Raw genomic sequence first — 13,707 nt, 5'->3', positions numbered from 1 at the left:
TAACTCTAGATTACTGCTAATATATTTGGCCGCAGTCGGCAAAGAGTTGAGCAGCACTTCAAGTTCAAGGGAGCTTGTTCCAAAGCTGAACTTGAGGGCTGACCTTTAGATTGAATATTTTGTGCTTCCTAAATACTTTATGGTTTTGGTTTCCTGCATCCCAATTGCTTGTATTTAAATTAAAGCTCCAACAAGTTAAAAGTAAAATCTGCTTTAATCAGCTGAAAAATGAAACAGTAAAGTATTTTCACAATGTAGGAATAAATTTATAATTACTCATATATTTATTTATATATCCATATTGTGTCTTATGTTCAAAATTCGAAGCTTAAAACTCGAAACTTTTTGGCCAACAACAAAACAGATTTGTGTAATGAATTTCCTTTTATCTGATTAAAGAGCCCTCGGAAAATGCCGTAGCAAAAGTCCTGGCTAAGCATTTGAAGTCATAAATAAATCTTTACCTTTGAAAAATCCCCCCCAAACCCTGATCAAAGTACAGGCAATACCGTCAGTCGATTGCCAACTACTTAATATTAATAAGCTAGCCGCCCCACACAAATCCTCGCCAATATGCTAAGTAAGCCGCAGTTCGTGCCAAGTTATGCAACCAGAGTCTTCTTCCCTCATTCGCAGGCTTTGATGGCGGAATGCGTCAATGGTTCCTCATGGAAATCTATGATCAGCATAGTGGCCAGCTACAGGCCAACATCAGTGCCAAGTTTGCGGCCTTGAGCGTCACTGGCTTGGATGCGGGCCGCCTGTTCCGCATCTACGTCTACGCCGTAAATGGACGTGGTCGCAGCGATTCCATAGCCCTCGATGGATACACCCTTAAGGCGGCTGAAAAGCAGACGGGTAAGTGAACATTTTTACGAAAAAAATTATAAATTATCAATTTTAAATGCATTTAAGGGGATACTTATCACTAAAACAAAAAACCTTTTCTTTAATGGATATTTTTGCTAATTTGTATTACAATCACTTGATAAATTGTGAAAAAAACATTGTTTTTAAATCTTTTATATTGATAGTGTTTTCCAAGAAATATTTTTTCAGTGAATGCTTGCCTTTTATGAATTTTTTATGCTAATACTTGGGCTTTTAAACGTCCAACCTCCAACGAAGGAAAGCGAATTGCACAACTTTGCATTCGGCGCTGCGCAAGCACCCCTGTATCAGTTTCACGCCGAAGATTGTTCTGCATTTTATGATTATTATGCCACCTCGGAATTTAATTACGCTAAACTGCTCAATGAATTGTAAATTCTGCGACACAGAACTTTCGCCTTTAGTTTGGGACAGAGAGCGTAAAATTTTATGCAGGCTCCGCCACAAAGTAGCGAAAAAAATCTGAAATGATTAGCATTAATGAATTGGGGTTGGTGGAAAACGGCCGGAAACGGTCCACCATGAATACTAGAGGGTATGGGGTCTAAACGAAAAAGGAAATTGTAATGCTAATTAGCCAAAGCAAGAGCTGACAAGAGTTTTATTTTCATTTTTGTATATTTTCTTTTGTTGGCTGCGCTCCGGAAGTCCGAGACTGGGAAAACGGCCCTCTAAGAGGACAGTCACATTTTGTGTAAACAACTTCAGCCGACATTTCAATTTTTCATAAAGTCAGGCAGAGCAATGGGAGCGGAGAAAAGTGCAAAGCAAACAACAAACTGAGAGGAGCCCAGGGTCAGAGGTGGAAAGATGGAAATCGGAAAAGAAAATTGTCTTGACTCGGGTAAAGTGTAGATGCTCTGAGCAAAGGTTAAGCTGGGTTTGGATCAGCATTCCTTGAAGGATTTTTGGGGATTGTAAGGTTTAAGGAAAATTAAATAATGTGAATCAACAACATTGTACAAAATAAACAAAATGTATTACTTTTAATGAATTGCCAATGATTCTGCAGTAACTAATTAAATTAATTGATAATATCTTCTTTCAGTTGCTTTGACCTCGTATAAGGGCAGTGCCCAGAGCCCGGACAACTTCGAGCTGACTCCAATCCTGTCGATTGGCATCTTTGTAGGCATCCTGGTGGCCATCGTCTGCATTGGGATTGGCACCATTGCCGCTTTGAAGCTGCGCTCGCATAAACACCAGCAGCAGGCGAAATTCGCACATCCGAATGCGAAATTCTCACGTCCAGGCAATTTGCAAATTAAGGACAAAATCTCATTGCCATTGAGTCACTCCGAGGAGATGTACGACGAGAAGAATCCCGACGTTGTGCCCTACAATGAGGGTAAGTCCCACAGCAGTGTCCCCTTGTTTTCTACGACGTATCCTTTTGGAATCCCCTCAAGATAAATGGTGTCTGCCTTGGCTTCTGTTTGCAATTTATGGACGTTGGGCTTGAGGCAGCCCTTTTATGCAAATGCATTTGACAGGCCGTCCGGCTCATGCAGGCAAAACAAACAGGACAACTTGGAGTCCTGAAGAGCTGGCTGCATTTTTGTTCCGGTGCTGAAATATTTAAATGACAGCTAATTGCTGTCAGGTCCACGATGGTTAGCTTGTTTGCTCATGTGTCTGCAGTCGAGTGCCTTCAAGTCCTGCCCGCCGCCTTTTTAGGGCGAAATGCTTAGGGAAAATTGGAAGCTGAAGCAATTTTACTCACTGCACGTGCTTTGTTGATTAATGGCAATCAAGAAATCAAGCGGCAGCCAAAAGCAGAAGGAGCCGAAGCATCAGTAGCAGCACAACAATTTAATCAATTTTCCAAACGTAAAGCAATTTCATGGCCAGGGTAAAAAAAAGCGCAGGAAAAAAGGAAAAGTCAAAGAAGCTGGGAGCGAAGAAAATTGGGCGGCAGGAAGAAAACTTGCTACCGAAAATCACCAAAAGATTTGAGGGCGTCGGCCAGGCCGAAAACTTTTGCCTTGCTACTTAACAACAACAAGCCCAAACTTTTTGAACTAACTAAGCGTTCTCTCTTCTCTTTTCATCCCCTCACGCCCACTCTTCGAATTTCCGCCCAGTTGATGGTGAATATAAACAAAAATCAGCAACACAAACGCCATCGGGACATCTTTCGACAACCAGCGAGGTGGAAATCAGCTGCAAGCCGGGCTCAACATCCGGCACCGGAATCGTCCAGGCCAACTCGGCGGACAGTGGCACCTATCAGAGCAGCAAGGTGAGTCGCAGAGCCAAACTGTCGTCAAAACTTTGGCCACCGAAAAGTTTTAATTACAGTCGAACTACTCTATGATGATCTCCCCACCGCTGAGGCGTACGTCCGCCGTTCCCCTGTGGCGAAAACATTGCCATGACAAATGCTTTGATTTGATGTCGCAAATTTCTTGGGAAAATCTTAATGCTCTTGAAAACAATTTGGCTTAGCTTGGAAAATAAACTTGTGATTATAGCTTGTGCCTCGCTTAAAACAGTTTCCAAAGATTTTTTTCCTTTTCCTTGGGGAAAGGATATTCCCATAGTATGCCCCATATACTTTCTTTTGAATTATTTTCTACGAAATAACAGATAGCTTAATTATTAACGAAAATGTAATTTTTGAATATTTTAATTATTTTTTTTTGATTAACTCTTAAGGATTTATTCGAATTTATATAAGCTTAGAGATAACTCATTTTATTCTTCGAAGTGGCCAGTTAGTTTTTTGATAACATCTTTGAGGTTCATTTAATTTTGTCTGAGCCTTAATTACCATCCGCGAATTCCTTTAACTTTTTTCCACTTATTTTCGCAGGACGATGAACTGCACTACGCGGAACTGACGCTGGGCAGCAGTACCTCAAAGAAGGCGCAGCCAGGTGCCGGAGTCCAGCAGCAGCAGCAGCAGCAACATCCTCTTCAGCACCAACAGCCGGGACAACCAGGACAGCCAGGACAGGCAGGACAGCCGGTGCAACACCCCCACCCCATAATGGGAGGTACTCTTCCGCACGGGTCGAGTATGCGCAAGCTGCTGCCCAGCATCCCTGCGACGGCGACACTGCAGCGCCACAAGCCGAATGCGGGTGGACTGCAGCATCCGCACCAGCACGCTCCACCGCCCACGTACGATTACGATTACTTTGAGGAGCCGACGATATATGCGCAGATCGATGCGTACAAGACGATGCAGGTGGACACAGGTGCCGGGGTCCCAGCCGGCATATCCTCGCCTGGCTCACACGGCACTCCATCGACCGTTTCTCCCGGAACGGTGCAGATGTACACCTTGCCCCCGCATCCCGGTGGCTACCACACCCTGCCCCACAACCACCACGCCCAACATCAGGCGGGTCCGCAGAACTCCGCTTCGATGATGCAAATGATGCAACAGCAGCAGTTGCACCACCATGCATCCCCCATGCCGCCTTCCTACCAGCAACACCAGCAGCAACAGCAACAGCAGCAGCAAATGGGGCATGGCCAAATGCTCGTCTCGAGCAATAGCAGCGGTCTGGCGTCTACCACAGCCGCGGTGGCAAGTCCCAGTAGCTCCCTGTCAGGACTCTCGGGAGTGGGAAAGTCCTATTCCCGCGAAATCGTCACCGTGCGCACCCCGCTTATGTACTCCCAGCAGGAGAGCTGCGTCTAAGCGACAAACACCCAGCAACCTATTTCTCCAATCGGAGCCCCCCGACCCGCACCCCATAAGCCCAGAACCCCACAAAACCCCCAATATCTAGTCACGTAAGTCTTGAGCTCTTTGTGGTTGGTGTCTAGGCTAAGTGTTGCCAAAACGAATTGAATTAATCTACTGCATTGAAGTGAATTGATTGAAATTGAAGTTGAAGCTCGTTGAAGGAACTGAACTAAAAAGTAAACATCAATTTTAATTTGTAATTTCTTTTGCAGACTTTATATTAGACTTCGAATTTAAATACTGTAGTAAATATTTTTCGGAATTCAATTTCAAAAGATAGATTGTGCTTTTAAGCAAAACGATTGGTCAGAGGCGTTAATATAAATGTGACACCCTCGAACCATAAATTCCACAACAACAAACATCGGCTATATTCATAAATCAAAATCGATTAACGAAAATAGTTGAACAGAGATACATATTTTAAAATCGAAATTTATTGCACTTTAGTTCTTTTCAGATACTTGAAACGAGAAGTATTCAAAAGTACCAATACAAAATAGTTTTTTGAGGTTACTTTTGAAAGGACGATGCAGAATGTTCCTTCCTTATAGTATAGTATTTTTCAACGATTCACCAAAAATAAGATTAATAAGAAACGACTTTCCATGGAAATTTTGTAAATGTTTGTAAATGTGAACTGGCAAGAATGGATACAACAATTTGTAGCAACTAGGCTCAAAAACGCATAAATATAGCATATAATTATTAAAGATATATGTATCCTCGATATAATAGACTCAAAGCTCACTCTCACTCAACTAAAGATAGGCGAGCAATGCGATGGCGCAACTTCTTGGCAATTATATTCAAAATAAATTACATTATTCAAATCTACAGTAAACAATATGAATATATCAAACACTCACCCTTCGACACACACGGGCAAATTAGCTGCAATTAACTTAGCATAAATGAATACTAAGTATTAATGTGTAAATAGCAAAATCATAATTCAAATTTATTTTACAAAACCCAAAAGCAAATCAAACAGAAATGCAGCGTACTGCAATATGAAAAGCAAACGTAAATGAATGTAAATTAGTTGCACATTCAATGCGGAAAACTCAAAAAGACTATAAATAACAAAAACAAAACCAACATATAGCAAACGTGTGTGCATAAACTTGGATGAAAACCAAACAAAACTTAAAAATAAAAGAAAAAATGAAAAGAAAAATGTTGTTTGTAAATTGCATTTATATATAAATTTGTATTTTTTCTCTTTAATGTATAAATCAATGTTTCAACTGTGAAAAGGTAATTATAAATAAATCAAATAGACGCACCTTGTAAATTATTGTTACATTTTAATATCTTTGTTTAATGACTAAATGGAGACACATTGACAAAAAAAAGTTACACCTATGAAAAAATGTAAAAAAATTTGTTGGAAAACTGTAATGGCACAAAAAACGGCCAAAAAAATTTCCATTTCCAGCTAGCTAAGAATAAAAGAATGAAAATCGAAATCGAAAAATTTGAAATAGTAAAAGAAAAATGTGAAAATTAAATAAGTGATTTATCTTACATCAAATAGAATGGACTACTAACATCTTACATATATGTATATGTGTGTTTGGCCATACGAATATATTTCTGCATGTATGTATGTAAGCGTTCCAACCCAATATGAATCTGAACTAAGTGTAGCTAATTTAACATTTAAACAACGCCATAAAAGAAAACTGTAAAATATATTAACGATTTAGTTTAAAGCAAGGCATATACTCTATAAATGAATTATAAATGTATGTTACGATTAAGCACTCAAAATGATATGGAAAATGTCCCTACCCTATCCCAATGAATACAAGGAATAAAATGAAAACATGAACAAACTGAACAGCAACAACTGAATGAACTCAAACAAATAAATCCATATAAATTTCAATGAAAAACCAAATGAATTTCTTTTTGGCGAGTGGGGTAACATATTTGCGAAATAAACATCCACTACTTTTGGTTCAAAGCATTATTTTTTTCAGTGTAAAAGCAAAGACACCCATACATATAAAACCCATAAAATTTACAATGCAATGTTGCTTGGGTCTTCTTGCAGCAAAGGCCCCAAGGCCAAAGGCAAGGCAAGTAGCCTTTCAAATTGTGCACTCAAATGGACACAGCGAGGACGAGCAACAACATGGCGTACGAGTAATTTCTGTATATGTGTGTAAGCACGACACACGTACCGAACTTGGCTTTCCTCATTTCGTCCCTCGACGAGTTTTTTTTTGCAAACTTTTGCATGTGCAGTGAACCGTAGATCTAAAAGAAACAGGACGACATCAGGAGACATCACATGGATTTGTGGCTTGGCAATGGCAACGGTCATGTTTGACAAGCTCCCAAACTCCGTACTGACTTCTTTGTGTTCCTGCACTTTTCTACTTCCTTCAAAGTATTTTGCGTTACTTTGTTTTGCTCGGTCCAAAATTAAAAAGCACAGACACACATTTGTGCCACTAGTCCCGGGAAATACGAAAAAGGAAAAGCAGACAAAATAGAGATTTCAGGGCGGACAACAAATGAAGCTGCAGCCCAAATTTAACGAGCCCCGTACAAAGTTACACCTAAAAAAATTTTCCTAACACCTATAAACACATTTGGCAATCAAGTTACTGTCAGATAAGGGCACAATTTTTATTTATGTGGTTCATAAAAAAATTGGTACCATTTTATATTACCCTTCTTTAAGGTTATTATTTTGGGAAGTGTGGAAAGAGACAAATTTAGAGTCTGTGAGTGCCTCGTATGTCACTTTGTAGTCTGACAACCAATGGAATTACCCCTTCCGGAGTAATTTATGTGCCGCCTTTTATCGGACATAACATGACGTTCCTTATTGGCGTCCTAGACAGTTTTGGCAAAATTAAAAGAAAAATTGAAAACTACGGTCAATTACACTCGAGCTTAAAGCTTTTTTTATTGATGCCATATAAAAGATAAGGGAATCTAGCGTAAAAAAAAACTTAAATTGAAATGCAATATTTATTATATATGAATTTTTTTACACACATTTATACACGCCATCGATCCATTCTCAACGGATATGCCAGAGACTTCAATCATGCTCCCCAGGGGACGGGCTGCTGCTTGAAAAGCCCTTCACTGGTTCCTCTTCTGCGCTTTTGTACCCATAATCCATTGTTATCTGCTGGCCATTTGTTATGCGCAAACCAAGCACCGAACACCGTTCAGCCGGGCAACCAGGTCAGTTTATCCTGGCCAAAGAGATCCTGCAGAGAGAACGGATATTTGTTGGACAACCATTCATCAGAATCGGGGCGCATAATGCAGGCATATTTATAACCTTTGACAGAGTATCCTCAAAGCAAGCGAAACGCAGTCAGCCACTGCGCTCTTACTGGCCCGCACGCCCAACCACTGTTAATAATTATTGCACATGGGAGCCAAATGGAACTTTGCACATGTGAGCTGCATCTGAACATTGCAAGGGGTACGCAAAACAATCTCATTACCATTACTTTTTAGATACTTCAAACTTTCAATCAATTTCCCCGGCAATATCCGTCGGAAAACTTAGCAGAGCTTGGGGAGCTCGAGGAGTCTCAAGCACTCGTCACTTCTCCTACATATTGCAGCTATTGTTGTAGCCTTCTTATACTCTCTGTTTTCTGGGTATTCAGAATATACGTTGGCTGACTAACATTCGCTTGTTGACTAAGGAGCACTCAAAGTTGTATTTATAAAACAAAGTGGACTCCGAAGAAATTAAGCTTACCCAGAAATCATTTTGCAACAAAATGCAGTCCTTGTAATAATAATTATTAATAGGTATTTTTAAGACGTGAGAGTGGATAAAAATTCCTGGGTCCTGTTGCTGTGCTGATGGCGCTTTGCGATGGCAGCGTCGCCCAAGTTGACAGCATTGTTTTGCGCCATGACGCAGCTGATGCTACAGGAATTGCTTGCTTTGAAGTAAACAAGCAATTTTGCGAAAGAAAGCAACTCCTTCTGCCGGTTCCTTCTGCTCACCCTCCTGCATTTCCAATCTTGAATACTGCATCTTCCAACCCCCAAAACGTACTCGCATGCATAACTTGGAGCCTGCTCAGCCTCTTTGCTGTCAGCTGTCAATGCACTCGACGCGTCTGCTCCCCATTTTCCCCTGCTTCTCTTCGCAGCATGTTGCATTTTTTATGCTACGCTGCACTTTGACTTGCTGGGTCTTTGTTTGCTCGTTCGATACTCGTAGACCGTCTTATCAGGGGCGAGTGTTGTTTTTAGCATCTACAACCCGCTCCTCCCGATGACGACTCTGTCAGCAACATTATGGTAAAGTTTTGGCCTTCTCTCAGATTTGGTATTAAAATGTCTTTGAAGTTGTTGTCTAGCTGCGACATAATTAACAAATATTTCACATGTATGTGTGGTTGCAGGACGAGAAACAAAACCAAGAACAGTACTGGACGAAAATCCAGCAGCTCACATGATAAATGTTTGCCAATAAATTACAGTTACGCCTGCAATAAATATTCAAATAGCTTGGTCCAGCCGAGAGAAATGCCAGGCAACCCCAAAAATGGTCACAGCAGCACAACTGCTAACTAATGATCTATTAGCCAAGGACTTGTATCCTGCTTGCATTCCCCTCTTTGCCAATGAGTTTGTGTTTGTGTGAGTTTCTCATATCCGGTGCTCGTCTTATTAGTTCCCAAAAGCGACCACGTTTGACTTTTATTACACTCACTGTGTCATTCGTTGCAAAAGTAGTTTTCTGACACAAAAAACATTTATCTTGCTTTGCCCGGTTTGCGTGTATCCTCCGGATGTTGACTAACTTACAAATGAGCTGGGTATTCAATTTGTCTAAACTGATGCAAATATGATTGAACACATTTGTTAGCGTCCAAATGGGAAAAGAATCTCACTGCGGATGGAAGCCAATTTTATAAAAAGGGGAAGATTCAAACACAGATTTTTCATTATTTATCAACAAAGTTTTTTATTGACAAATGTAAGAGGTTACGTAAATTTTAATAAAAATAACTACCCAGATTCAATGTTGGGACATAATTTTTCATTAAACGGTAACTTTTGAGCTAGATGGAATGAACTTTCCCCGGACTATATTTCAACTATATAATGTGAATTCATAGAAAAACCAATCAAGTATTAAAAACTGAGGTTTCACCAAACTTCCACTTTTAAGTGAATCAATTGTGTTTCCCTCATCATCAAAATCTTTCAAAGCGCAATTGCTTTGGCAGCAGCACCAGTTTGCCACCTTTGTCAAACTTCGCAAGCCTGAAAACTTTAACTGCCATCTGGATGCCATTTATCGCAGAGCCAAGGAAAAGTGTCTAATGCGCGTTTTGGCGACACTTTTTATACGGACAATGGCAATAGGATGCGGCGACCAGAGCGAAACAAAACTGCAAATCCAACTAAAAACTCGGCGGCAGAACAAAAGTATTTCCCAAAAAGAGTTTTGGCTTGCAGTCGAAGCTGAAACAAAAGTTTGTGAGCGCAAAACATTTTATTGCGCTCCTAAGAATCTACACTGCAAATTTCGTATACGCCACGTTGTGCCGAGAAGGCGAAGGACAACAAGAGGGACAGGGAGAGTCGGCGAGCGAGTGAGCCAGCTACTCCCAAGGCCCAAGTAAAATATGAAATATATTTCAACTTTTGCACACACCGAAATATGTGCGGCATTGCTGGTTTCAGGGAGGAGCGGTAATGAAGCGGTGTGGTGGTGGAGCAGCTGCAAATATGCGGCCAAGTCGCTGCCTGGCACAAGCCTTAAGCATCTGGGGCATGCTACAAACGAGAAGAAAGAATGCCAGGCGAACAAAAAGAGAAAAAAACTAAAAGAATACAAAAACACCCACGGAAAAAACTCCACTTCGCCCAGCTAACAAAATATGCCATGACACAAATACGGCATGACCCACCGAGGTGGAAACGCAATGCTTGCAATGCCAGTGGAATCCGAAATCCAAGTCCGAGTCCAGGTAAAAGCATGCGGGGTGGCGATTGCATTTCAAGGCCGTTCCGGCCAAATGGAAAATTATTTTCTCCCTGTCATTATTTTTCCTTAGCTTAGCTTTAGCTTTCCCTGAGTGCGTTCCGTGCCGATGACCGAAAACCCGTTTCAAGGTCTGGACTTGTAGTATTATACTTTTATTCAAACCTTTTTTTTATTTCTAATACTTTTTATAAATTTTCAACAATGGGAGTTTTAAGAATTTTGGATAAGCGCCAAAAACAAATGAATTCTAAGCTGAGAGAGCTGCTGAAATTTACTTCTGCTACTTAAGAGATTTATAAACTATTATAAAGCATATGACTGGTTCCAAAAATAACATAATTCTGCACTTTGAATTGTGCCTTCAACTCGGACAGCACTTCACCCACGTCCCATCAGCATAACATTGGCTACGCACATTTTGAATAACTGGCTGGTAAATAATGTTTAACATTTATGAGCTGTCGCGGCCACTTCGTAGTTTATCAAATGAGTGAAAAGAGAAGGCCGTGGGAATGGAAACAGTGCGTATACGCGATATTGTTTGCGCTGGTACCGGGCACAAAATGCACTTTTGGCCCCAGGTCGCGCTATTTTGCGCAATGTTTAATTAATTATCAATTAATGTGTTACAAACCGCAGAGACATTAATATCATACGCCGCGTTGCACATCCGCAATAAACCGAGCAGACGATTGGATTGGAATGGATTGGTTTGGGCCAGAAACCCATCACCATCATCATCGCCAATGGCAGACCACCGCAGAGCTGGCAAGCTTGTAAAGCTGTCATAGCTTTGATTATTATCGATTTCATATTAAGCTTAACTGGCTTCGCTTGTGTGCGGGGATGTGTGTTTTTGTGTGAGCTTGTGTGTGCGGCCTGCGTGTACATAATATTATCGGGTCTGTGTGCGAGCTGCACTTAGACCATCAGCAAATAGGCAAATTCGAGGGTAAGCGCATAAATATTTGGGTCAGGCAGTTCCTCTGTCGGCCCAAAGCAAATATTGCCGGCCATCTAGGCACATTAGCGGAACAAACAATGGGGTTAATTCCTGGCCAGACACTTATGTTTCGGCTAAGCCAAGGTAAATGCTTGCGAAACATTAGCCAAGGCGGACCTCGATAAGGCTGTGTAATCGAAATTAAACATTTAAATTTGCGGTGGAAACCAATTTTAAATTGGTAAGTACTATATAATTCTGTGACAATTAAAAGGCACCTATTAGTTCTATAGTTAATCGCAAGATGGTATTTTGTTCTGACCTAGTGACTTTAAACTCTCCCTTTTTTATAAAATTCTCATTTTTACAATTTACAAATAAAGCTACGTTCCCTTATTACGTATACGCCCAGTGTGCGACCTATCTCAACAATTGCTTACACCGGGCGGATGGCTATCTTCTTCAAAGTCAAAGACCCAACTTTATTTACTGGATCTTGATATTTATGAATGGCCCAAAAGTCCTGGGCCGAGCTCCCAACTTGCTTCCGAGTGACTGCCCTGGCACTTACATCCAAGCCGCTCCTGAGGCTCGTCGTTTTGGCCCAGTTGTTGTTTTCACTCAAAGTCAACTCATTTTTTCTCATCTAATGCACGCTGGGGATCAATTTGCCATGTAAACAATTTATTGACTGTTTTGTTTAGTGCGCTTTTGGGATACTTTCGTTCAAGTTTTGCTTCTGCGCAAGCTGGTAAAGTAAAGAGAAAGTTAGGAAGCCCAAGAACGGACAGCACAACAATGTGCCCCCAGTTTTTCTTCTGCTGGCTGCTTTTTCGCTTCAGGCCGCTACGACTTTAAAAGCGTGAAAATTCATTAGCAAATTTCCACCAAAGGCGTGTTAATTAAGGTGCTGTGTGAGCCCAGTTCAGCCTGACCACAGCCAAAGCCTCCAATTAATTTTAATTACAGTTTGGCAGCAAGGCAGCAAAAATAAGAAAGGAAATACGAGGAGGGGTATCCAACAAGGGATAAGCGACCAAGATGCAGAAAACACCAACAAACTGTTTGTGTTTTCACACCTTTTGCCCAGCAAATGCGCTGAGGAGCCGCACCGAGAGACATCAGCCTGACCGCTCGCAACTTTGTGAGCAGTTACAGCTTTCCTTCAATTTCCCGTGGATTTTTTTCACCCACCAGTCGCTGGGTATGCTCTGTTTTTTTAAATATAGAGTAAAAGATGTGTTAAACAAACTAGAAATGAATAGTACATGCAACAAGCAGATAAACATTAAATATAATTATCAATTAACTAGCCAATAAAAACTTTGATTAGGTATCGTAAAGTCTATAATATTGTCCCAGTTCCACATTATTTTCTTTCGGTTTTTCCGTGCTTGTTATACATTTTTTTCTTCATGGTTTTCTTGTTACTTTCCCTAGTGCCCAACAATTCTATTTTTTCTCAGCTAAGATTTCTTTCTACATTTGCCTTCACTAATTATGACCTCAGGCGGATAGGTCGGCGAATAGCCTGCTTCGACCAAACGACACTGCATGTAATTAGTGGTTAAATTGCCGCCCAGAGGTCAGCGAAACCGCGACATCTCAGTGGTTGGGTGGTGCAAGTTAGTAGCCCTGAGCGCCAAGGTGTCACGCTCATTATGAGGTGGTGTACGTTTGCAAGGGGGCAGTTCAAAGTGCTTCGACACGAGGCCACAGTTGACAATGACAGTGTTAGAATCAGCCAATCTTTCCCTGGAGCGAGTTAATTTTCCCATTTTACTGTAGTTATAGACCGAATTCAGATCGAATGGTGTTCGCAATGATGCAATGGGATCACGTGCAATTATCTGCCGGATTATGTACTCACAAAACGACGGGACAGACAAATGGAACAGATTGCGGGCAAAACAAAGAGACTAGAAGAGAAATAAAATCAGCATCATAAGGCATTTTAATTCATAAGCTGACATTTGTCTCGCTGGGCAACGTTGACTGCCTCACTGGCTGTCTGACTGGCTGACTGGCTGACTGAAAATGGAAAAGATATTTCATGCTCATTTACATGAAATTTTCATTATGCGCCGCACGCTGAACGCAAAACGCAAAACGCAGAGCGCTGTACGCTATACGCTGTTCGCTGGAGCTGTAGAACTTTTGCAATGCCAGACGGAT

At 41.1% G+C, this 13,707-nt stretch overlaps 1 protein-coding gene across 1 annotated transcript in view; it reads left to right on the top strand.

Annotated features, from left to right (window-relative positions):
• The window catches only part of LOC6499522, a 73,630-nt gene extending 67,138 nt beyond the window's left edge, over window positions 1–6,492 (top strand). Inside the window, exons 14-17 of the mRNA XM_001954411.4 lie at window positions 637–858; window positions 1,940–2,239; window positions 2,976–3,133; window positions 3,707–6,492. Coding sequence (XP_001954447.2) covers window positions 637–858; window positions 1,940–2,239; window positions 2,976–3,133; window positions 3,707–4,543 — 1,517 coding nt within the window. The 3' untranslated portion in view covers window positions 4,544–6,492. The remainder of the gene's footprint in view (window positions 1–636; window positions 859–1,939; window positions 2,240–2,975; window positions 3,134–3,706) is intronic.
• Window positions 6,493–13,707: the final 7,215 nt, after the last annotated feature.

This window comes from Drosophila ananassae, chromosome 2L, assembly GCF_017639315.1.
Source record: "Drosophila ananassae strain 14024-0371.13 chromosome 2L, ASM1763931v2, whole genome shotgun sequence".
Lineage (NCBI taxonomy): Eukaryota > Metazoa > Arthropoda > Insecta > Diptera > Drosophilidae > Drosophila > Drosophila ananassae.
Note: the sequence above shows the minus strand (reverse complement) of the source record. Positions and strands in the feature narration are given on the sequence as shown.